Source organism: Oculina patagonica, chromosome 8, assembly GCF_052425735.1.
Source record: "Oculina patagonica isolate OP01 chromosome 8, crgOcupat, whole genome shotgun sequence".
NCBI lineage: Eukaryota > Metazoa > Cnidaria > Anthozoa > Scleractinia > Oculinidae > Oculina > Oculina patagonica.
Genome location: NC_135765.1, coordinates 21,244,712 through 21,268,124, shown reverse-complemented (window position 1 = coordinate 21,268,124; position 23,413 = coordinate 21,244,712). Strand labels below are relative to the sequence as shown.

At 38.4% G+C, this 23,413-nt stretch overlaps 1 protein-coding gene across 6 annotated transcripts in view; it reads right to left on the bottom strand.

Moving 5' to 3' along the window:
- The window catches only part of LOC144662701 (rho guanine nucleotide exchange factor 11-like), an 80,232-nt gene that overhangs the window by 45,507 nt on the left and 11,312 nt on the right, over positions 1–23,413 (bottom strand). For 5 of the 6 annotated variants that reach the window (XM_078523562.1, XM_078523565.1, XM_078523564.1 and 2 more), the window contains exons 11-27: positions 23,115–23,363; positions 22,741–22,800; positions 21,420–21,626; positions 18,272–18,562; positions 9,029–9,080; positions 8,447–8,502; positions 8,013–8,111; positions 7,759–7,804; positions 7,555–7,606; positions 6,475–6,572; positions 6,288–6,360; positions 5,769–5,819; positions 5,485–5,542; positions 4,008–4,100; positions 3,274–3,379; positions 2,344–2,417; positions 1,911–2,034 (exon numbers count right to left, since the gene is read on the bottom strand). In XM_078523562.1, coding sequence (XP_078379688.1) covers positions 1,911–2,034; positions 2,344–2,417; positions 3,274–3,379; positions 4,008–4,100; positions 5,485–5,542; positions 5,769–5,819; positions 6,288–6,360; positions 6,475–6,572; positions 7,555–7,606; positions 7,759–7,804; positions 8,013–8,111; positions 8,447–8,502; positions 9,029–9,080; positions 18,272–18,562; positions 21,420–21,626; positions 22,741–22,800; positions 23,115–23,363 — 1,789 coding nt within the window. The remainder of the gene's footprint in view (positions 1–1,910; positions 2,035–2,343; positions 2,418–3,273; positions 3,380–4,007; positions 4,101–5,484; positions 5,543–5,768; positions 5,820–6,287; positions 6,361–6,474; positions 6,573–7,554; positions 7,607–7,758; positions 7,805–8,012; positions 8,112–8,446; positions 8,503–9,028; positions 9,081–18,271; positions 18,563–21,419; positions 21,627–22,740; positions 22,801–23,114; positions 23,364–23,413) is intronic. The other variant, XM_078523566.1, reaches the window with a different exon arrangement.

Sequence of the window (23,413 nt, the reverse complement as noted above, 5' to 3'; positions counted from 1 at the left end):
CTCATATGATTTTAATTAAATTAATCCATATTTGGTGCAGCGAAACATGTGTTCAATAATTCCATATTCCTTATTTGGCGTGTTTGTACGTGCCCGTGTTTTCACGATGTCAACATGTTTTCACATCGCTTATGAGTTTTCTGAGCGGTTAGTGTAAAACGAAGACTAAAATGCAGATTGAGGGTAAAATGAAGACTGCAGACCGGGAGAAAAATGCAGACAGAGAGTAAAGTAACGAAAGCCTTCCGCCGACTCCAAAGTTCGAAGAAATGTATGTCAGATTACGTTTCGCATGAGCGAACACGTGAATGGACTGGCGGTATTAAAATGTTTATATGCCGACACAAAATGAGTTCAATTCTTTACTTTTAATACGGACTTGACCTTGTGAGAGTTCAAGTCTTCGTCACCAGTAAACTGGATGAAACTGAAGGGTTAACAGCCCTTTCAGCTGTTTCAGGCTGTGCCCTTTCAGAAATTATTTTTTTACACACACGAACTCATTGAAACTCAAGTCATTTGTTTATCGCTCCTTGTGTTGCAGCTGGACGTGTCACGAAATCCTGCAATTCGCAACAGAAGCAAGCAAGTTAACCGCTCGCTATAAACATAAAAGTGTTGTACCTTTTATTTTTTTATATAGTGTTTTATTACGACGGTTAGCGAAGCAAAGCCATTATTTAAAACTTTACTGCGGAAGCGTTTAATCTGCGCCAGTTAAAAACACTTGAAAGAGCTGTTGCGGTGGAGTAATTTGATGGCTGAACGTGACCTTGCTGTGTCGGCATGGTATAAAAGAGAATTATTTTTTTCTAAATTATCCTTAAACCGTCCAGTTAAATGAGTTAAATCGGGTTTTCAAACGTATCAAAAAGTTAATTTGATAGCTTTTGATCAAATTATCTATTTTGTATGACATTTATCACCAGTTCATTTTCATGATAGCTCATGCGAACGTTGTCTGGCGTACATTTCTTCGAAATTTGGAGCAGCTAGCCGGCAGGGAAAAATGGCTTTGTGACTCATATTTCGTTACTTTACCCTCGGTCTGTATTTTACCCCTGGTCTGCAGTCTGCATTTTACACTGACCGGATTGAAAAACAATAATTCACATAAAACATAACTCATTTCTAGAATTCACATTCCTGTAGTTTCTTTTATTTCACAACATTTTTAAAAGATAATTCTATCTAACTATCTAACTATACAAAATACACATGGTCGCACTACTTAACATATCGTTATTACTAGTTTATGTTATTAGTAGAAACTCTGCCTTGTTCTATTGCAAATCTGTGAATCTAAAGGGTTCTTTCACTGTTTACTATTTAACAATTAGACGGCAAGCTCGAGGTTTCTACCGGCTGATAGTTGGCGAGGGGCGAAGCCCCGAGCCAACTATCAAAAGCCGGTAGAAACCGAGAGCGAGCCGTCTAATTGTGTTAGCATAACCCACTGACCGATCTATTAAACTCAGAATATCGCTAGAATTGATTTATTGAAGGTTTTGATTGATAAAATTCAGCGAAAACTACGCGCGCGCTCCTAGAGCCTCCTACGGATTGATAGTAGGCACCTGTGTAGCCAATCAGATTGCGCGATTACCAATAGTAGGTCAGTGTGGTTATGCTAATTGCTGATAGAACACAATCACGCCTGTTGCTCCTTTTAAGGTTAGTTTTTCTTGATTTTTGGCTTAAAGTACATAACATTGTTAGTACAGGCTTTGGACTGCAATTATTAAAACAATTAGGCTACTCGCCCTCATTTTCTATGAGCGATAGTCAACTCAGCTGCGCCTTGTTAACTATTCATTCATAGAAAACTAGGGCTCTTAGTCTAGTTATTAAATAGAACATCTTTCTTGAACATGCAAATCTTTTTTATTTCTCCTTACAAACATCCATACCTGTACTGCCATTGTCTGACTCATTTTCATCATCATTTTCATAGTTTTTGTTACCAATGACTTGTTGACTAATTTTCCTATTATAATTTACAAATGACGTTGATCTCCCGGCTTGATTTGTTTTCTGCAAACAAACAAAATCCATGAGGTCAGAGTGAATTCATAAAAAGCCATGTCATACTCTAATTAATGTCATATAACCAATTGTAAACCAATAAGTTAAGTGGTGCTATAAAAAAAAAAAAACAATATACCAAGCTCTGTTTCAAATTGATTTTATGACTAAATTTTGCTACTGAAACCAATTTGTCAGATGTAGACATAAAATAATGGTCTTATTGCAAACTGAGGCAAATTAGCCCTTCAGATAAGTTGTCTATTAGAGTTCTAACCTACAAGTTAAGGGAATGAAGACCTGATCTATTTCACTTACTCTTTTCTTCTTAGTTCCTGGACACTCCTCAATTGCCTCAAAGCAAGCCCCTTTGTGAACATTGTATTCACAAGCTAATTAAAAAAGGGAAGAAAATCAAAATGCTAGCGAGAATTCGGAGACATATAAATTATTGCAGACCAATTTACAACCTTAACAACTCTCCATTGCACCCCACCCCCTTACCCCCACTTCACCCTGGCTACCCTCTTAAAAAAGTACCTTGGAACCCAGAGGTCAACTTTCAGCCCATCAGTTTATCGGGCCAATGCTCAACACTTGGTTACATAACTAGACAAAATTTTAGCTCATTTAGTGTTGGTTGTCTCTTCGCCCCTCACATTTTTCAGGTTGCCAATAAAACCTTGGTGTGGTGATGCACTATGGGAGCATTAAGCAGTATTTCATGGTTTACTGTACTTGTCACCACCTCTTCTGAAGAGCATGCCACTCTTTCAAGGTTGTCTGTCAGCAGTTAGCCAGTACCCATTTAAAGAGGCAGTGTCATCAAGATTTAGTGCTACTTGAAAATATAAGGAAGATGTTGCTATCAATTGGAAATCCACCAAAAGTGCCCTTGCCTTGCTAAAACACACTGTAGTAGTCAAACAAATTGATACAAATTGGTGTGGCTACAGGCAGATAGCAATGATGTGGCCAAAAAACTTGAAAAAGTCAGGGCAACGTTTTCAAGTTTGACAGTCATAATTGGATGAAAATCACATAAAAACCATTGCTTCCATTTTTTTCACATCTTGGAGAATGGATTTATGCCTTTTTGGTTGAACACTGAGTGCACCCTCACAGTTGAAGCATAGTTTACACAATAACGTAGAAGACTTCTCATGACACTGTCCCTTTAGCTCCATAAGGTTGCTTGATTGTGTGTCAGTATTTGAATATTAAAGAGAAGTAGTTGAATGAACATACTTGAGCACAGGAAGCCTTGATCCCCAATGCCCCACAACAGACCACTACAATGATTGCAGAAGGTTGGACTCGTATAATGCGTACTAACAAAATGGTGTCCCTTCACCTGCAAAAAACAAAACAAAAAAACAACAAAACAAACAACTTTAATTGGATGAGGTTGAATAAAATCATTTATAACAATTTGTCAGTAACAAAATCAGCTTGCATTTTACAAATTCCCTGAACAACAGCTTTTGTGCGGAAAGGCGCACCACTGACTTTGTTTTTTTTTTGTTCACTGAGGAAGACAGCAGTATGGCAGTACTGTCAGTTACAAAATTTTACAGAAAAGGAGTAAATAATTTGTATTGCGAAAAAAAAAAATAAGTGTTAAGTTCAGGCTTAGCGCATTGGTGGATATACATGTATCCACATGTTACACCTGACTGAAGGAAGGTTGTCTTACAGACCATGTATAGCCATTGCACACTTAACAAGATCACCACTGACCTGTGATCATTAATTATTCAGTTATCCCATAATTCCATAAGGTTGTATCATTTACTGTATGGTTTATGCATTTTTTGGTGTCCACCATTGCTTTGAACAGCTATTTATGTACAGTATATCTACAATTTGATACTGTACATGAACAGCACTTAGGAGTCTTTTGTAAACAAAGGTTAAAAATGCTCAAACAAGTAACTTAAAAAATTAATTATTTTGAACAAAATGACAATTGGAGTTTCTACCTTTTTGCTTGCTTTAATTTTAAATAATGGCTTATTCTCTTTTCGTGTGAAGCTTGAATATCTTTCCAGGATATTTGTATTGTTTCCTTGTTGCTGGAAGAAGAAAAAAAGTCACTTTTAAAAGAATTAACAACAATATTATTAAAGTGCCTATGAAGTAAAAACTAATTAATGCTTATTTGAAAGACCTTTACAAATAAAGAAGAATGGCGTTTACCGTTTTGAAATATCGTTTTTCGTTTTGGAGATATTTACGTTTTTTGTGTTATGCAAATGAGGAAAGTGATGACGTCATAAATTGTTCCACTAAAAGATAGATCACAAAATTAAGGATATCTCTGAGAATATAAAGGTGATATTTCTGAAACTTGGCATCAGTAGTGACCTTCCTTAAAGGTGCAAGATGGCCCATACTATGATGTAACTATGGCAACACTCTTGGTTCCAGGCTCTTTCTGTCATAAACCAAATATCTCCATTTGCAACCCTTTAAAGTGGGACAGAGGGTCCAGCTTGGAACACACATAATGCCCTATTACCCTAACTCTCCTCATTAGCTTGTTGGGAGTGGATCATCTTTGATTAAGCAAAAACTGGGGATATCAGTATTAATTAATATAGGTATTTGCAGCAAAACTGTTGCCATGGCAACGGCACAACAGGTGTCATTTTGTATCTTTTGTGGTGTACATTAATTGTGCCAAGTTTAAAGAACACAGCTCAAATATTCTAAGAGATATTCTTGATTCAATGCTTCATCTTTTTGTGGAACAATTAATGACGTTATCACTTTTCTCATTTGCATAATATAAAAACGTAAATATCTCTAAAACGAAAAAAGATATTGCAAAAAGGAAACGCCATTCTTTTTTATTTTGAAAAGCCTTTAAAATAAACAGCAATTATTTTTTACTTCATAGGCACTTTAACAAGCACAAGTTTTGATTTGCAACATTTCCTAGTGGGTGGGCCTAGACATTCACAGGAGAGGGGAAAGTATTTACTGTAAATCTCTTAAGGAGATAGTTTGTTATATTTATTAGACAGTGAAATTAGGACTACATGCAGTAACTATAAAATGCAGCAATTTGAAAGTGTTACCACTTCCTCAACATATTCAGCATACATAGTGCAGTAAAGTTTTAAGCCTTATAATTACCATGACCTGCCCATTTCTAATAATTAATAATTTAAAACTAGTTGAAGTTTTCTGGTTGTGTTTATGGGTAACTGTCTTACATTATGCTATGCAAGAGATTAAAAGCTAGGCATGGCTACATTAATGTTTATGTTGTGGTTTAATTTTATCCCTGGTTTAAAATTTTTCAAACCAGTTTGATTTTTATTTTCTATTGTCTCACATTCATTATCATAATCTGAAACAAAGGAAAATAAAAATCAAACTGGTTTGAAAAAATTTAAACCAGAGATAAAATTAAACCACAACATTTACATTGAGACTAATCATCTAACTAACCTTTACAGAAATTCCAACTTGCTTTAAAAAGGTAGTAAGGGCCGATGCCATAGCCGAGCTGAGAAGAAAAAAGTTCAATAAAGTATCCTTAGCCATATTTATCTGATTCAGTACGAGTTAAGTTCTAAACGCAAACGCGTTGGCTCCGCGTTGAGAACGCGTTGAGTGGTTCGCTTATCCTCGAGCGGTACTACAAGTCTTGCACCATATCCCAGAACTAGTTGTCTTTTCTGTCAGGTTAAGCTATCAAGTTGCAGACGCTACAGGCAAATAAATAAACTTACTTTCTGTCAGTCGCTGAAGTATCAGCTGAAGCATTGGAATCCAACTCAGCCCTAGAACATAATCAAACAGATTATGAAGTGTTTTGTTTTTGTTGTAAAGATCAGATCTTTACAAGTGTATTGAAACCTCAATTTCGGGAATTGTTAAAACTGTCTGAGTAATGGTTATGTAATATTTTGTTGAAACCCAAATAATTTATTGGTTAAAAATGGAAACTCACATTCTCTAGCCTTGTTAATTTTCTCATTTTCGAGATAAAACAGTGTTCAAAGCCATAGATGTTTATATTTTTCTTTATTTAAGATGCATAGTTTTGACCCATTACTCAAACACAAAAAATTGAAAAACACACAAAAAAGTGTGTGTTTTAGCATTCAGGTACCCTGGGGTCTTTAAAATGTTCGGCTTTAACACTAACATAATTTACATTTGTACTACATTTTTAAAAATACTAGGTTTTTAAGATTGAAAGGGTAAACATTAAAAGGGGGACAAGATAGCAATACAACTGAACTTACAAGACACCCTCCAAGTGTGGCATCAGAGTTTGTTCAACTACTTGAAGTTCCTTTCCTTTGTCCATGTTGTCATCTGAAGTAACAACAATGAAATCATAACAACATAATTATTTGATCCACATGCAATATTTGTATCTGTAAAGAGTGAAGCAAATAACATGTGGTTAGCTAGATAAGCACACAGTACCTTCAAGCTGGTGATCTCCAAATAAACTTCCAAGACCAAGAGCCCGTTTATTCCTGAAGTCTGCTAAAAGTTCTTTTATTTCTTCTCCAGCAATATCCCTGTTAGGTAACAAAGGCAAAATCAGTTAGTGGAGAAACCCCAGTAATGTGTAATCAAATAATCCTGTACTTAGTGATTTGGGTGCCTTTTTTATCACCTTAATCACACTGTAAGCATTAAGGTGCCCACACTGTACTTAACAAACAACAACTATCACAGCTTAAAACAAAACCTTTTAAGGGCCCACTGACGGATTTCTCGCGCGTTGCTAAGGTGCTAAAAGAGCGCGCGCTGTATTGCGTGTACGGGTTACTCACGCTATCTGTACGCGCCAGATGTGCAAAAAAATTTCCTTTCGAGCACTTCTTCAAACTCGCCAAATAAGATGAAACAATAAGAACTACCGAAAAACTTCCTGACTAATAGTTGACTTCACATCTGAGAATCAGTCAGATTAAATTGAACCAGGAAAAGCAGTTTTTTTACACATGCAAATAATCTCAAAAGCGTACGCGTACAACTAGCGCGCGCACTGTTCTCTTGTCAGATAAATTACGCATGCGTTAACAAAATGATTTCCGGTTTGCAGAAAAAATCTAAATACTTGGCAGTCTTTAATTTGATTCACTTTTTTTCGACGTTATATTTTTCCGACCTGGGTCGGGAACATAACTAAGTATTCATTTGCTTACATCATTTTTAATAAAAATTTTATGGACAAATCAATATTTTAAATCTCTCTAAAAAAATTATTTTCCATAAAGAAATGAAACCCATACTTACCAAGATACAAAAACAAATAAAGATCATGACACCATGAATGATTTTCTGATAACATGCAAAACATTAAAAAAGTTTAGACTTTTTCTTTATTGGTCACGTGATCATGGGCGTGGCCCGATGACGTCATATTTACGTTATGGACAGAGTAAAAGATTCAACCATAACTAAAAAAGAAAAATTGCTAAAACTATATAACTGTGAATGTCCCTGTGGGTACGTCAGTAGGCCCTTAAGAAACACTGATAGCAATGACTGTACCTTGCTTGTTGAAACAGGTTTTTAAGGTTTTCTTCTAACCCTAAACAACTCACTGAAAAATTAAAGAACATCAAAATTACGTACAATAAAGTTAACATTACAGAACAAATACAAATGAACCAATACTGGGCAAAGGCATTCAAGTTCCAAGAATCAACTACTTAATTAAAGACCAATTCTTTGATAGAAATTGGCATAACTTACCAATGGGCTCTACAATGGTATCTTTATCCATATCAACTTTAAGAGGCTAAATAAAACAAAATAAAGCTGCTTTAATTAACAGTAATTAATTTAATAACTTTTATTAATTACATTTATTTACTTAACCGTAATTCACACTTTGTGGAGCGTAATTCACACTTTTGGGGTGACATCTATCTGGTTTATGCCAACATCTACTCACTCTTAATCTGAAAGCAATACAAACAGTTTTGGGAATCAAATGCAGTACATACCGCCCGTTCTGCCAGAAATGTAGAGTAGATTTCATATGACCATTTCCTCATTTCTTTTATTGTTCCATCTCTGTATGTGTCTGTTACCATCCAAAAGAACTACAGAGATGACAAAACAATTATCTTAAAAAATATATATATGTATAGAAGGCCAACAATGAAAGCATTACATAATGACACCAAACACCATAAATTTAAACTAGTCAAAATGATTGATATCTCTGCAAAGTATGTGTTCATAAACTACACAATTGCAAACAAGCAAAGTCTCAATAATCAAAAAGGTTTTGAAAACGGATGTTGAGAAACATCTCTTCTTAGTATCAGTCAGGACTGAAAACACAATCTAATGTTTGCATGCAGAACTTTGACATTTGTGATTACAGAAGTAACTTACATCACACAAAAACTACCATTACTGATCAAACACCTACCAAACTACTTGGATCACTGTTAGATATAAGGTAATGAAGGAAAACTGCCATATGAGCTACAATTAAAAAGGGAAATAAAGTAATGTCAAACTAAACTATACAGGCTAATGTTTCTTAAAATATTCATGGAAAACAATTTTCACAGTGATCTGATAAGCGTACATGTTAGCTAAGAAAACACTAAGCTGGCTCATCAACAAGCCCAGCTGGCTTTTCTGGCCTTGGCAGCTCTAAAAGTTTACCTAAGTCTTTGTTTTCATGTGAAATTTCAGCCGGATTTAAGTTCAATTCAGCCGGTTAAATTAGCTGGCAGCTGGCCCTTAGCGGCATCCCTGAGCACTACACATAAAATCCAACACCTATAATACTTTTCTATTGAAGCCAAATACTGTGTGCATGATTTCACATTCCCAGTACAGGGATTTTGGCCAGCTGGCATAGATCTCAATGAACAAAATATGAGAATTTGTTACAACTTGCACAAAAAATTCCAGTCTTTTTCCTGCCAAAGATATCTGAATACATTTTGAAAACAAGTAAAAGCTGAACAAATCAAAAAAAAAAATTGTTGACTTCTTTTACCTGGTTTATTCTTAAGAATCTCCAAATCATTGAATGGGCCATGATCATCTATCTGTTAATAAACAAAATGATCCAGGATTTAAAATCAAGAATTTTTCACCTTCCAATAATGCTTGACTTCTGGTGGCCTTACAGTTAGCATATTGGAGCTGTCCAGTTCAAGGGTTAACCAGGATGATTGTGTGGTGTTCTTGCACAAAGCACTTTACTGTTACACCTGACAAAAATGCTGCAGGGTATCTGGCCTGTGGACTAACATCCCAACCAGGGGGGATTAGCAACATTCCTGATTACATTAAAAGTTCCACCTCTGTGGGCCACTATGACCAGAGGGCAGACTTTTTACAGTCCCTTCAACATACAGTGTAACAGTGAGGTTTGGTACAGCTCATGTTCAATAAATTCAACATCTTCGTTCATCGGTATCCGAAAGTAAAGTCTGCGTCAGGCCAAGTGGCCCATACCACTGGAGCTTACCCAAGTTTCCAAAGGATTAAGCAACTAGAAGTATTATACCCGGCACGTTTTATGAGGTCCGAATAGGCGTAGAGATTTTCGTAGAGCTCTACGCCTATACTTAGTACAGTTCTCACAGATAAGACAGTAGCTCTTGAAAATGCGTATAGCCGTAGATTAGTACAGGCGTTTTCATTCTAAACTTTTCGTTATCAATGCTTTACGTTTTCTTTCTAAACTCTTCACTTCAAAGCTCTATGTTTTCATTCTAAACTCTACACTTCTACGGCTCTACGTTTTCATTCTAAACTCTACGCTTCTATGACTTTACGTTTTCATTCTAAACTCTACAGCCCTACGGCTCAACGTTTTTATTCTAAACTGTGCACTTCTACGGCTCTACGTTTTCATTCTAAACTCCACGCTTCTACAGCTCTACGTCTACATTAGTCCGGCGGATAAGTGTCATTTTAAGAAATAATCGTGCACTTTATGATAAAAACATAAAACTTGGCACACAAATACTATAAATCATGAGGAATATTTTAAAGATTATAGGCAACCTGGATATGACCTTTTCCGGGGGGAGAGCCATTTTTCAAAATGGCCGCCAGCCAGAATCTTTTTTATGACAGCATGGTGCAAAATTTCTAAATGAAAGGTTAAATAATTATTTTTAAGGCTGGTCACTCTTTAAAGTAAGTCCAGAGTTTTGAAAATGGTGTGAAAATAAACTTTTGAAATTTTTCTGGAAATTACTGTCATTTTGAGGTGAATTTATGCAAATTAGATTTTCGAATGAATTCATCCACAAACATTTTATCATAATATCTTGCAACTGTTCCCTTTTTTAAATTCTCTTAAAAAAACTTATTTTAACTTGTTTCAATACTGTTTTTTTAGTACGTATACTGTGCAAGAGCAAAATGTTAAAAACACACGTTTGCAATAATCGCCGCCATCAAAAAAAAGGAATAGCCGAAAAATGTTTGATAAAGTTATTGTTTTGTTTTTTTGTTTTTCAAGTCTGAATGCAAATTGTATTTTCACGTGCATATATTGTACCAGGTAATCAGGTCTATTGTTTTCTTCTGTGTGCCACGTTGCTGCCTTGTTTTCGATGCCGTTCAAAATATTACGATGGCTTATCGAATCCGCTTCGAAACAAAATGAAGCCGTTTAGAATTGTCTCAAGCAGTGACATTACCAGTTCCCTAAGTAATAAAAGCGACACGCCCTTGGAATGGAGTAAGTGCATCTTCTGCCAAGAAGACACCGGCAAGAAACTCGTGTGCCCAGCCGACTATGCCGATAGATTTAGAGGAGCTGGTTATAAAACTATCGCTGAAACGTTACAAGCATTCTATGACCTTGGTTGTTTGCCGGACGATGTTAATCTTACTCGCATGAACAATGGCGATGGCCTGGAGCAAACATTCATAAGCAGGAGGGCGAAATTCCATACAACGTGCAGTCTCAAATTCAACAAAAATGAACTCCAACGTGCTACCAAACGGAAGGCGAGTGCAGATGAAGAAATTTCTCCTGGAGCAAAGAAAAAATTTACTCGTCAAAACCTCTTCCGAAAAGATGAAGCCGCTGGTATTTGTTTCTTTTGTGACGAACCTGCAACAGATTCAAAACCACTCCATAAAGCTTCAACACTGGAGCTCGACACTCGAGTGCGCCAGTGTGCAGTAAATGTGCAAGACCAGCATTTAATAGCGAAGCTCAGTGAAAGAGATTTAATCGCGAAGGGGGCAGAATATCACACCCAATGCCTAGTGTCACTGTACAACAGAGATAGAGATAGAGCAGGTACATCACATGTTCAAGACGACACGAACACGGCCAAGAGCACAGCATTTGCTGAACTTATTTCATATATACAAGATGTTCTTGAGGACAAAGATACACCCCTGTTTTCCAACTATCGGAATTAAAGAAACTTTACGTTGACAGAGTGGATCAGCTTGGAGGGGACCCTCAGTAGTTCACTCTACAAGATTAAAAGAGAAAATTCTCAGCTACTTCCCTCAATTAGAAGCATACAATGAAGGTCGAAATGTATTGTTTGTGGCCAGTGAAAACGTAGGAAAATCTCTAAGAAGATCGTGCCAACTTGGCGATGATAGTGAAGCTGTGCTCCTTTCTCGTGCCGCAAACATTATTCGCCAGGACATGCTGAGAAAAAAATGTGAACCATTCAGTGGTTCATTCACAGAAGATTGCCAGGAAAATTCCGTTCCTCAATCTTTGCTGATGCTTATTTCAATGATCTTGTATGGTACAAGCATAAAGGACAAAGCTAGCTACTTGTCACAACCTGCTCTGTCTCTTTCGCAATTGATAACGTATAACAGTTGTGTGCGCCGGCGTCAACAACCTTCTTCAAACACCAGGCACTTCGAACACCGAGAGACGCCACTGCCATTATTTCTCGGTGCATTAGTACACTCAAAAACAAGATCAAAAGATCTAGTGGATACACTTTACAGGTTGGGATTATCTGTTTCATATGACCGTGTCCTAGGATTGTCCGCAGACCTTGGTAACTCTGCCATTAGCCACTTCGAGACAGTTGGAACTGTTTGCCCACCTACACTAAACATCGGTGTGTTCACGACATCAGCAGTCGATAATATCGACCATGATCCAACAGCAACTAGTGCACATGGATCCTTCCATGGGACAGGTATATCACTGTTCCAGCATCCCGACACTGAAAATTGTGGAACAGAGCAAACACGCGTTTCTATCTCCAGGTCTGGCAAGAAAGTTTCAAAACTACCGGACAGCTACACACTTGTACCGGCAGCGTCTGTTGCAAAGAACGAGCCTCCTGTTCCAGAAGTTTGTGGACTGAAACAACCCAGCTGCAGTCTTATGAATAATGCTGTAGCAGAAGAGAATGACTGGTGCGATCATCTAAGCAAGATTATCGATGAAGGTAATTATGACAGTACCAGTGGTAAGGATTTGCACATATCCTGGGCAGCATACCACTCAAGAAGGCAACAACTAGAAGAGACCCCCATTCTTGGCCCTGCAGCAGTCAGCGCACTTCTCCCTCTTTTCCCGAATGACTCGAAGTCAGTAGCGATGATTCGACATTCCATGAATGTTGTAAAAAAGGCTGTGGCAGTTCTTAATCCTGGACAAATTCCCGTGATCACATTTGATCAACCGCTTTTCAAGATTGCAAAGCAAATCCAGTGGATGTGGCCAGAAGAATATGGGGAGGAGTCATTTGTAGTGATGTTGGGTGGCCTACACATCAAGATGACATTGCTAAAAGCACTTGGAGATCTTTTGGATGGCAGTGGCTGGACGTCAGCACTAGTGCAAGCTGAAATAGCGACAGCAGGAACTTCGAATTCGTTCCTGAAAGCGGCGCATGTCAAGAGAACCGCCCGTGCACACCAGATTACAGCCTGCGCTCTCTATAAGCTTCGACAGGCATCGTACGCTGAGTGGCAAACGAATCAGCTAGGATGTAGTGGTGCATCGTTCGAAGAATGGTGCGAACAGAGAGCCCTTCAAAGTCCACAGTTCCATTTCTGGCAGCTTGTGCTGAGTATTGAGTTGGACGTACTGACCTGGGACAGATCAATCCACGAAGGCAACTTTCTATTGTATGTAGAAGCTTTGACAAAGCTTCAGTGGCTGTTCCATTCTCTTGACCACTACAACTACGCTCGTGCGAGTGCCATTCACCTGCGTGACATGGTTATTCTTCGCGAGAAACACCCCAGAATTTTTGAAGCATTTTGCAAGGGAAAATTCACCGTCAACAAGACACAACAAGCATTCTCTAGGATGGCTATAGATGAAAGCCATGAGCAGAACAACGCCTGCGTGAAAGGAGATGGAGGAGCAGTGGGCCTAACCGAGAACCCATCGGCACTACTGCGATGGATGGTGTCTGGACCTGAGATGGCGAGGATTATTGGCGAATTTCGCACTGTATTGGACAAGAAGGAAACAGTTTCACAGCTTCATCACCACGAAGACCAGCCAGGTGATTTAACTTATCAATTTTTTTCCTAATATTTTTATCGTTTTTGGATATCTCCAGTCTGTCGTTACCGCGCTGAAGTACAAGAAACTAAAAACAGTTTTTAAAATATTTTATAATAGCTTTTAAGCTATATAATAACAGGAATCAATATGATAATTCCACAACGATGACATCATATTTTTCCTTTTTCTTAGCAATACAAGCATCGTTCCTCAAGAATGTGAAGGCTTTGGTTGAAACCATGGACAATACGACAACCCATTCTCTGATAGTAGTGGTGATCTCTTGGTTCTTGATACTCGTGAGGTAATGGATGCAGCAGTCCACAATTCTGTCCGTAATTTGCAAGAGATTGGCAAACGTCAATGCAACGAGTTCTTTAGCAGCCAATTAGTAGAACGCACAACTCCACTCAGTGATAGGATACCAAAGAACAATTTGAGTTTGTTCAGCTGGCGTCCTGATAAAGCAAAAACCCGCACACAGGAGCAGCTTCTGTCAATGAAAAGGGACCGGCATTTGTTCTCAACTTTATATATCGCCAGTCAAGTGCGCGATGCTGACCTTGAAGAGTTTTTCCAACATGAAAACCAGTCGTCTCCACCCTCAATATCTGACTACGGGAAGTTGAGATCAGTTAAAAGTCTGACCTACTTCCTTGCCTGGAAGATCTCCTGTCGCAAACTGAGGAAGCGAACAACTTAGTTCCTGAAGTGGACATGATTATTCTCGATGGTGCAGCAATAGTCAACATGATTAAACCTGCCAAGTCCAATACATTTGCAGAGTATGTCAGTGAATTTATGACATACATACGAAGTCAGTTCACGAAATCTGTTCACCGAGTCGATGTAGTGTTTGATGACTACAGAGATGCGAGTCTCAAGGCGGCCACAAGGATGAAGAGGGGAACGGGTGTGCGCATCAGAGTGGAAGGAAGAAAGAAACTTCCTGGAAACTGGCATCAGTTTCTGCGAGAAGACGGAAACAAAACAGAGCTCTTCAATCTTCTCAGCGACAACGTAACAGCGGAGACCTTTCCTGGTGTGGTGGTGATGACTAGAGGAAAAGAGCTTCGCTGCTCGGAGGTAGTAAACGAACAGGGGCTTTCGCCTTGCACGCATGAAGAGGCGGACACACGGATGCTACTGCATGCCGCAGATGGTGCCAAACAAGGATTCAAAAGAATCTTGGTTAGGACTGTTGACACAGATGTTGTTGTTCTCGCTGTCAGTACCGCTAACAAACTGGCATGTGAACAGTTATTTGTGTCATTTGGAACAGGAAAGGCATTCCGGTACCTAGATGCAACTCTCATGGCGCGACAATTGGGCAATGTCAAGTGCGACGCATTACCGGCTTTCCATGCACTCACCGGGTGTGACACTACGTCAGGTTTTGCAGGAAGAGGAAAGCGTACAGCATGGTCAGTGTGGAATAAGTTCAGTGATGTCACGCCCGCTCTACTTACACTTGCTCAAACACCAGCAGCAGCACACATAGATGAGATCCTTCCTACCATCGAGAGATTCGTCATTCAGATGTATGACAAAGAAAGTTCTGAGAGCAGTATTAACAAGGCAAGACAAACTTTGTTCACACAGAAAGGCAGGGAGATAGAGAACATTCCACCAACAAAGGATGCCCTACGTCAGCACGTCCTTCGAGCAGGATATCAAGCTGGTCATGTGTGGGGTCAGGCTCTCCTTAAAGAACCACAGCTACCTAGCCCAAACGAATTCGGCTGGAGGCGCCGAAATGATTCTTCCCAGTGGGAGGTGAAGTGGATGGACCTGCCCCCTGCTGGTGCAGCTTGTCGTGCTGTAGTCAAGTGTGGATGCACTAAAGGATGCAAAGGGCGGTGCAGATGTGCTAAAGAAAATCTGCCGTGTGCAATGTTGTGCAAATGTGGTGGTTGTAAGCGCCTCGAATGAAAGGGACACTTGTTTGGCCATATATGTTTAATTGTTGTATACTATTAGCTCACGACAGAACAGTCATTCAGTCAATATCGGGGCTTCTTTGAAATGACTAGATTGAAATCACAATTTTTGCTGCGAAATGACCACTCTAATTCTTAGAAACACTTTTAAAGCAATTTTTATAGCAAACGTCGTTTATTTGGTGTTAGATCAACAAGTATGTATCATTAAATTGGCAGTTTGACACTGTACCAAGTTGTTTTGTTCAATGTTGTCGTAGCAATAAATCTGCCCGGCGGCCATTTTGAAAAATGTCCCGTCCCCCCTGACAAAGGTCACTTCCAGGTTGCCTATAATCTTTGAAATGTTCCCCATGAATTATAGTAATAGTGTGCCAAGTATCATGCTTTTATCATAAAGTGCACAATACTTTCACATATCCGCCGGACTACATTCTAAACTCTACGCTTCTATGGCTCTACGTTTTCATTCTAAACTCTACCCTTCTACAGCCTAACGTTTCATTCTAAACTCTAGGCTCTACGGCTCTACGTTTTCATTCTAAACTCTACGGTTCTACAGCCTAACGTTTTCATTCTAAAAGTTCTCTACGGCACTAAGGCTCTACGTTTTCATTCTAAACTCTACGCTTCTACAGCCTAACGTTTTCATTCTAAACTCTATGGCTCTACGTTTTCATTCTAAACTCTACGCTTCTACGGCTTTACGTTTTCATTCTAAACTCTACGCTTCTACGGCTCTACGTTTTCATTCTAAACTGTACAGTTCTACGGCTCGACGTTTTCATTCTGAACTCTACACTTCTACGTTTTCATTCTAAACTCTATGGCTCTACGTTTTCATTCAAAACACCACAGTTCTACGGCTCTACGGTTTTATTCTAAACTCTACGCTTCTACGGCTCTACGTTTTCATTCTAAACTCTACGCTTCTACGGCTCTACATGCATTTTCATTCTAAACTGTACACTTCTACGACTCAACGTTTTTATTCTAAACTGTACACTTCTACGGCTCTATAATTTTATTCTAAACTCTACGCTTCTACAGCCCAATGTTTTCATTTTAAACTGCACACTTCTACGGCTTTACGTTTTCATTCTAAACCTGACGCTTCTACGGCTCTACGTTTTTATTCTTAACTCGAGGCTTCTACCACTGCTCCATTTTCATTTTTAACTATGCGGTTTTGCAACTTTAAGTTTTCATTGTAAACGCCACGCGTCTACAGCTCTATAATTGCAAACTTAACGGTACCCTTCTACAGGTCTTCTTTTTTATTCTAAACTCTACGCTTCTACGGCCCTATGTTCTTATTCCGTACTATTCCAACCTGTATGCTTCTATGGGTCTACATTTTCATTTTAACTCGACACGTCTACGGGTCTACATTTTAATTCTTAACTAGAGCTACGCTTCTATAACTCTACGTTTACATTCTATTATTCCTTGTGTAATACAAATGAAAATTAATTTTGCCCGTTCTCAAACCTTGTGTTTATTGCCAAATAACTTTGTTTTATCGTCAATTTAAAATGAAGTGCTGTAAAAGCGTGCAGTTTAGTATGAAAACATAGACTTGTAGAAGTGTACAATTTAGATCAAAAACGTAGACCTGCAGAAGCGTACAGTTTAGAATAAGAACGTAGTCTCGTAGAAGCGTACAGTTTAGACCTGAGTTTAGAATAAAAACAACTTGAACCGCAGAAGCATACCGTTTACAATAAAAAAGTAGACTCGTAGAAGCATATACTTAAGATTAAAAACGTAGAGCCTTAGAAGCGTACAATTAAAAAGTAAACGTAGGACGTAAAAGCGTACAGTTTAGAATGAGAACGTAGAGCTGTACAAACGTTGTATAATAATAAGCGTACCGTTTAGAAAACGTATAGCCGTAGAAGCGTATAGTTTAAAATGAACACGCAGGTTTGTTGAAGTGTCCTTTACGCTGTGTACTTTATACTCTACGCTTCTACAGCTCTATGCTTTCAAGAGTCGTAGAAGCGTAGAGTTTAGAATGAACACTGACGTACAGAAGTAGGCTTGTAGAAGTGTACTATACGCTATGTACTTAACTCTACCCTTCTACGGCTCTACGTTTTCAGTTCATTCTAAACTCTACGGTTCTACGGCTCTACGTTTTCATTCTAAACTCTACGCTTCTACGGCTCTACATTTTCATTCTAAACTCTACGCTTGTACGGCTCTACATTCTCATTTTAAAATCTACGCTTCATTGGCTCTACGTTTCATTTTTAACTCTTATTTTAAACTCGCATGATTTCCAGAGCTACTCACTTATGGATTAGGAATCATGGAATGTGTAGAAGCGTACAGCTCTACAGAAATTTCTACGCCTATTTGGACCTCATAAAACGGGTGCCACTTGAGAAGTATTTCTACTCTCCCTTGGGTGGGATGCTTGTCTAACACAGGGTTACCCCAACAATAAATTCACCACTACTCATTCATATACCTAGGTGGAGAGAAGTATTGTGATAGCAACCTGTCTTGCCAAGAAACAAAACACAATGTCCCCAGCCAGGGAACAAACATGAAATAATGAAGTAAAGCAAACTATTAGCCACCATGTCTCCTAGTATCCTGTGCCTAACTCTGGTTTCTACTCAACTGGCATGAGATGGTCCAACAGAGGTTACCAGCCCCCTCTCCCCATCCCAATTAATTTTATTTTTGAATTCATCTAATCTTATTACCTTATAACTATGTTTATTAATTTCAACCTATCCCCAGTACATTCACTTTTCTCCTTCTACCACAAAGGCTAACACATTTATGCATAAATTAATTATCTTCAGTTCACCTTCTCGTCATCTGAAGCAAAATCGTCATCTTCCATAGAGATGATTGACGTATGTGATTGTTGTGTGACACTCAGTTTGCTACTATCTATGGAGTCACACTGCGACTCGTCATCTCCGTCAGCATAGATATCGGAAGTGTCACTGCGACTTCTCTTCTCCATGGGACCTTCTGATAGTGTTGGTGTGGCCGGTGGAGAACCACTGCTGCTGCTTTTACTGCTTGTATCGTCAATCTGCATTGCTTTGTTTTCATGACTAGTTGGGTTCCATGCTCTTGGAAGGGACGAGGTCTACACAGAAAAGAATAGTTACACACAGGTCTACAATGCCTTAGTGCATCAATTGGGAGAGTATTATGTTTTAAATTCAACTCTATCCAAAAACAGCAATCATGGTCTAATGAGTACAGTCACGGTAAGGGAAAATGAGAAGAAAGATGGCTCACAATTCTAATCCAACCTCCAAGTGAGTCTTTCTGAAGAAATATAGCATAATGAAATTTTTGCATTAAACTGAAAAACTTTGAACCCACTACCCTCCGTGATCTAGTCGGATGCTCTACCACTGAGCTACTGGAGACTCTATGGTGAGCAAGGGTGAAATGTGGGTTTTGACTAGAACCGCATCATGCAGTCACATAGTCAAATCAGGACATGCAAAAATTTAATCATGCTATATTTCTTCAAAAAGACTTACTTGGAGGTTGGATGGTTGCATCTCAGGTATGCTTTAATGTGACTGCGCTGATTTGACTATGTGACTGCATGATGCGGTTCTAGTCAAGACCCACATTTCACCCTTGCTCACCATAGAGTCTCCAGTAGCTTAGTGGTAGAGCATCTGACTAGATCATGGAGGGTAGTGGGTTCAATTCCCATCTGGAACTCGGAATTTTTTTCCGAGTTTTTCAGTTTAATGCAAAAATTTCATCATGCTACAATTCTAATCACTGTAAAAATTCAATTTTAAGTAGTGCTGGGGTACTTATTAAATTTTAGCAGCTCGAGATGGCACTTTTTAGGTGCATTTCTGGGACAAAGCAATTTTTTATTTACATATCTTTTGTTCATTTTGAATTAACTTGAAACTTACAAAACAAATCATGCTCAACTTGAAACTTGACTTGGTAGCTAGACTGACCATCCTAATGGCACCATTTTTAGTGCAGAATGCACTATTGTGATGGTTTGGTGGGTCTGCTAAACCCCTAAACCACTAACCCACTAAACCGCTAGCGCGGTGTAAACTTTTAATCACCAATTAATTAATTCATCATCATCCTCAATCCTTATCGCGCCCTTGGACGCATAAGGCCTCAATTAATTAATAATATCAATTAATTAATAATTTCTGTTAGGGGGTAGGGGGGGAGCAACAGACCGTGTGCCCTTGGTAGAATGGGAAGTATATATTTACGATACAATTGAAGAGCTCAAAGGTATATATTTGTTTCAGAGAGTAATATGCTCTCCTTGTGGTACTATTCTTTCAGGAAGAAAATACTTTGTGCTAAACCCATGCGCAGATTAATAGACGTCATGAACATCGCGTAATTCTTCCTGCGGAAGGATTCCTGTAGACTCCGTGGCGCCAAGTTTAAACTGCAAATTAATTGAATTAGACACTAAGGCGTCATAGCAGTTCATGTGAAATAATTCTTGTTATGGCAATGTCGTTTTCTTAGAATACTATAGATGATCTGTTGTAGCATCTCATAATTCAGAAAAACCAAATTCTTAAATCAATCGATAATATCTGTGTTATAATCGATGTCGCCCTCTTTGCAGAAAATAAATCAAGTTACCATGTCATCACGTTACATCCGTTTTCGACAAAAACAACAGTATCATGTTACATTCGTTTTCAAGCAAAAGGAAAATTATCTCGTTTGCTGTATTAATATCAAACTGAAATTCAAACTAAGAGAAATTAAAATAGGTTGGACGTGTTTAGAAATTTTGTATCAAAGCCTAACGTGGTGTGCTTTTCAATGCGGTAGAATTCTTGTAGAATCCGTAGAGTTAATTTAATTAGACTTTACGGCATCACAGCAGTCTACGAGAAAAACAAAGGTTTCATGTTACAAACCTTTGCACGAAAAGCACAAATATCACGTTTGCTGTTTCAATGTCAAACTGAATTCAAACTAACGAAAATTAAAATAACAGAGACGCGTTTAGAAATTTTATATCAAAGCCTAACACGATGTGCTTTTCACTGTGGTAGAATTCTTGTAGAATCTGTGGCATTAATTTAATTAGACAAAGGTATCATGTTACAAACCTTTGCACGCAAAGCACAAATATCACTTTTATTACTGTTTCAATATCAAACTGAATTCAAACTAACGAAAATTAAAATAACAGAGACGTGTTTAGAAAGATTGTATCAAAGTCCAACGTGGTGTGCTTTTCAATGCGGTATGATTCTTGTAGAATCCGTGGCGTTAATTTAATTAGACTTAAATTAGAGTCATATTACATAAGTTTGCACAAAGGTAAAAGTATCACGTTTGCTGCTTAAAAAATGTCAAATCAACGAAAGTGTACGTAAAACACAACAGTTCAAATGATTGAAAACTCCCTTTACTGAAAAAAATCGACTCTTAATTGTGTCAACTGGTCGACCGCGTGTGTGACTTTTCAATAAGGGAAAAATCTTTCTCCCGGATGAAGGTGTCGCGTGATTTAGTTGTCACGTTTGGTCTTTCAACATCTTACAAGTACACATGAAACAGCGTTTCAGACTGAAAGGTGATCTCATTTGACTTATTCTCAAGCGAAATTACCCTGGAAAATTATTATCATGCTGTCAATTGTTTGGCCATATTGCATTCTGCACTGTCCTTTGAGTCTCTGAGTTTATTGTATTGTATATCTACTTTTTGAACTCTCTGTGCCAATAAATTGTAATAAAAAAAATTAAAATAAAAAAATGTTCATGTGTGGCACGAGATTGGGCATGAGATAAAAGGTTTTTGATCTGCAGGTGTGAGACTTAATGCCTTTAAGGTGTGAGGTGCAATCAATGCCACGTGTTAGGATAGAGTTCTCTACAACTGAGAGCTTCAGTGCCATTCAAGACAACATTGCTTAAGCCATGACCTGTCCTTTAGCACTACTATGGCAACTACAAGAAATTCTTTACCATCAGATTTTTGCGAGTTTTAGCAGGAGATCCCGGCAAGTAGTTGTACATCCGTGACATTCCTGCTGTATCATCAAAGCTCTTTTTCTTGCCAGTACTGCTATCTCTGACAGGCAAAGCTTTATCAGAGGAGCTACCATTTACAGTGGGACGGAAGAAAGCATCTGGACTGGAGCGCTGTCTAACATGCATTGGACCCTCTGGAAGCTGTGCAACATGATAAGTTCATTAGCAAGATACAAACATAAGGTTTGTTTACACAAGCAATTTTTATGTGACAATTTTTATTTGCTCATGTATTTGAAAAATAACGGCCAATTTTTATGTGACAAATATATACTTGTTGAGCAGCTGGCATGTAGGCTTCCCTGTAGATGACTGGTCACATAAAATAGGGCAAATATTGTGTCAGCATATGTGGTCCCCAATCCCCAATGGGCACTGTGTGCGCATATCTCTTTGCATATTATCTCTATTGTACAAGGTCATTGATGGCGTGCTAAACTCTGAACTGCCAACAAATAATTGTTGTGTCTTCCATCCACGTAATGAAATAAATTTGTCACGTAAAAATTGCTTGTGTAAATGCAGCTTTATTACAATCTTCAGGATAACTAACAGCTAGACGCTGAATTAAACTTATCACACATATAGCAAGGGAACTGGTGCCTTAAAAAGGTTAGCGGGTGCCAAAGGCCATTTATAAGCCACAAGGAGGTATACATGGCAACCCTGTCAAAAAGAGATCTTCACAGTTACGTGAGAGCCTACACAGTTGCAAAGAACGTCAGAAAAATACTTAGGATCTGACAAGGGTTCAAGCCCTGGAGAAGCCCAAATATTTTTCAAGCACACTGTGGCAACAGTACACTGCTGAAGTGAGATACAATTTCCCCTTGAAAATAAGCCCACCCCCCCCCCTCCAAAAAAAAAAAAACAAACAAACAAATAAGCCCAGGGATCATTATAGTTGACACAACTTTTCTAGTTCATTATCCTCCCGCCCCACAATCTTTTTTGTGTAAACTTATCATGATCACTCTAGAACTTTATGCTGCATCTTTTAGAAACTTTGCACCCTCAACATTCAAATTCTCCTAACCAGTTTTAATACAAGTTTTAATCATTTTTGTTGGGAGATTTTACAGTTACATACAGATGTCTTTTCTTCGACAGTCAGGTTCTTAATTGTTATCACATGCCTACTTGCAATAGAATTTGTTATTAGAGGAAAAAAAGAAGTTAGTTATTAAATATTTACTGCATGGTTAACATTCAGAACAGCTTAGTGATTAGCAAGGGTTAAACATCACATACTTACAGATAACTTCTTATGTCTTTTTTTCCCAGGATAAGTAACAGAACCTAAACCACCTAGTGGCTACAGATTAATGTATAAGTACAGTTAGCATGTCATGTTAAAAAGTGGTTAAATTAGATATAAATGACCTAATCCCAGCAAATTACGTTAGGATTGAACTGTTATACAGCTTTGACTGGACAACGTTAATTGGAATAGCTGTATACTAACAAAGGATATTCTTCAACTCAACCAAAGTTACTAAAAGTAAATAAACGGAACAGCACCCCAGTATAACGAAACCCCATTACAACAAACAAAGTTTTTCCAGTCCCATTGCACTCTGTTATATTGTAAGTTACACTGCACAGTAGTGAACAAAATGTTAGACATACCATAAGTTGGTCTCCTTTAAGGAACTTCCTTTCAGGAGGCAGAGGTGGAGAAGAAGGGGCTTCCCTGTTAGGCTCACTAACAGGTGGACGGTAGTTATCGTACAGTGCATTGGGGTCGTGTTCTGGTGGGGGACTGACATTTTCTTCAGATGGTACTGAATGGCATCTGGTTGGAAATCGACTTGCTGACTGCCATGTTGGGGAGACAGTTTTACCGGGTGGTGCTGAGAAGGGTCCATTGTTACTAGGCTGGTGGATAAAAAATGTTAACAATCTATCACGGCACACACAGTGGGCAA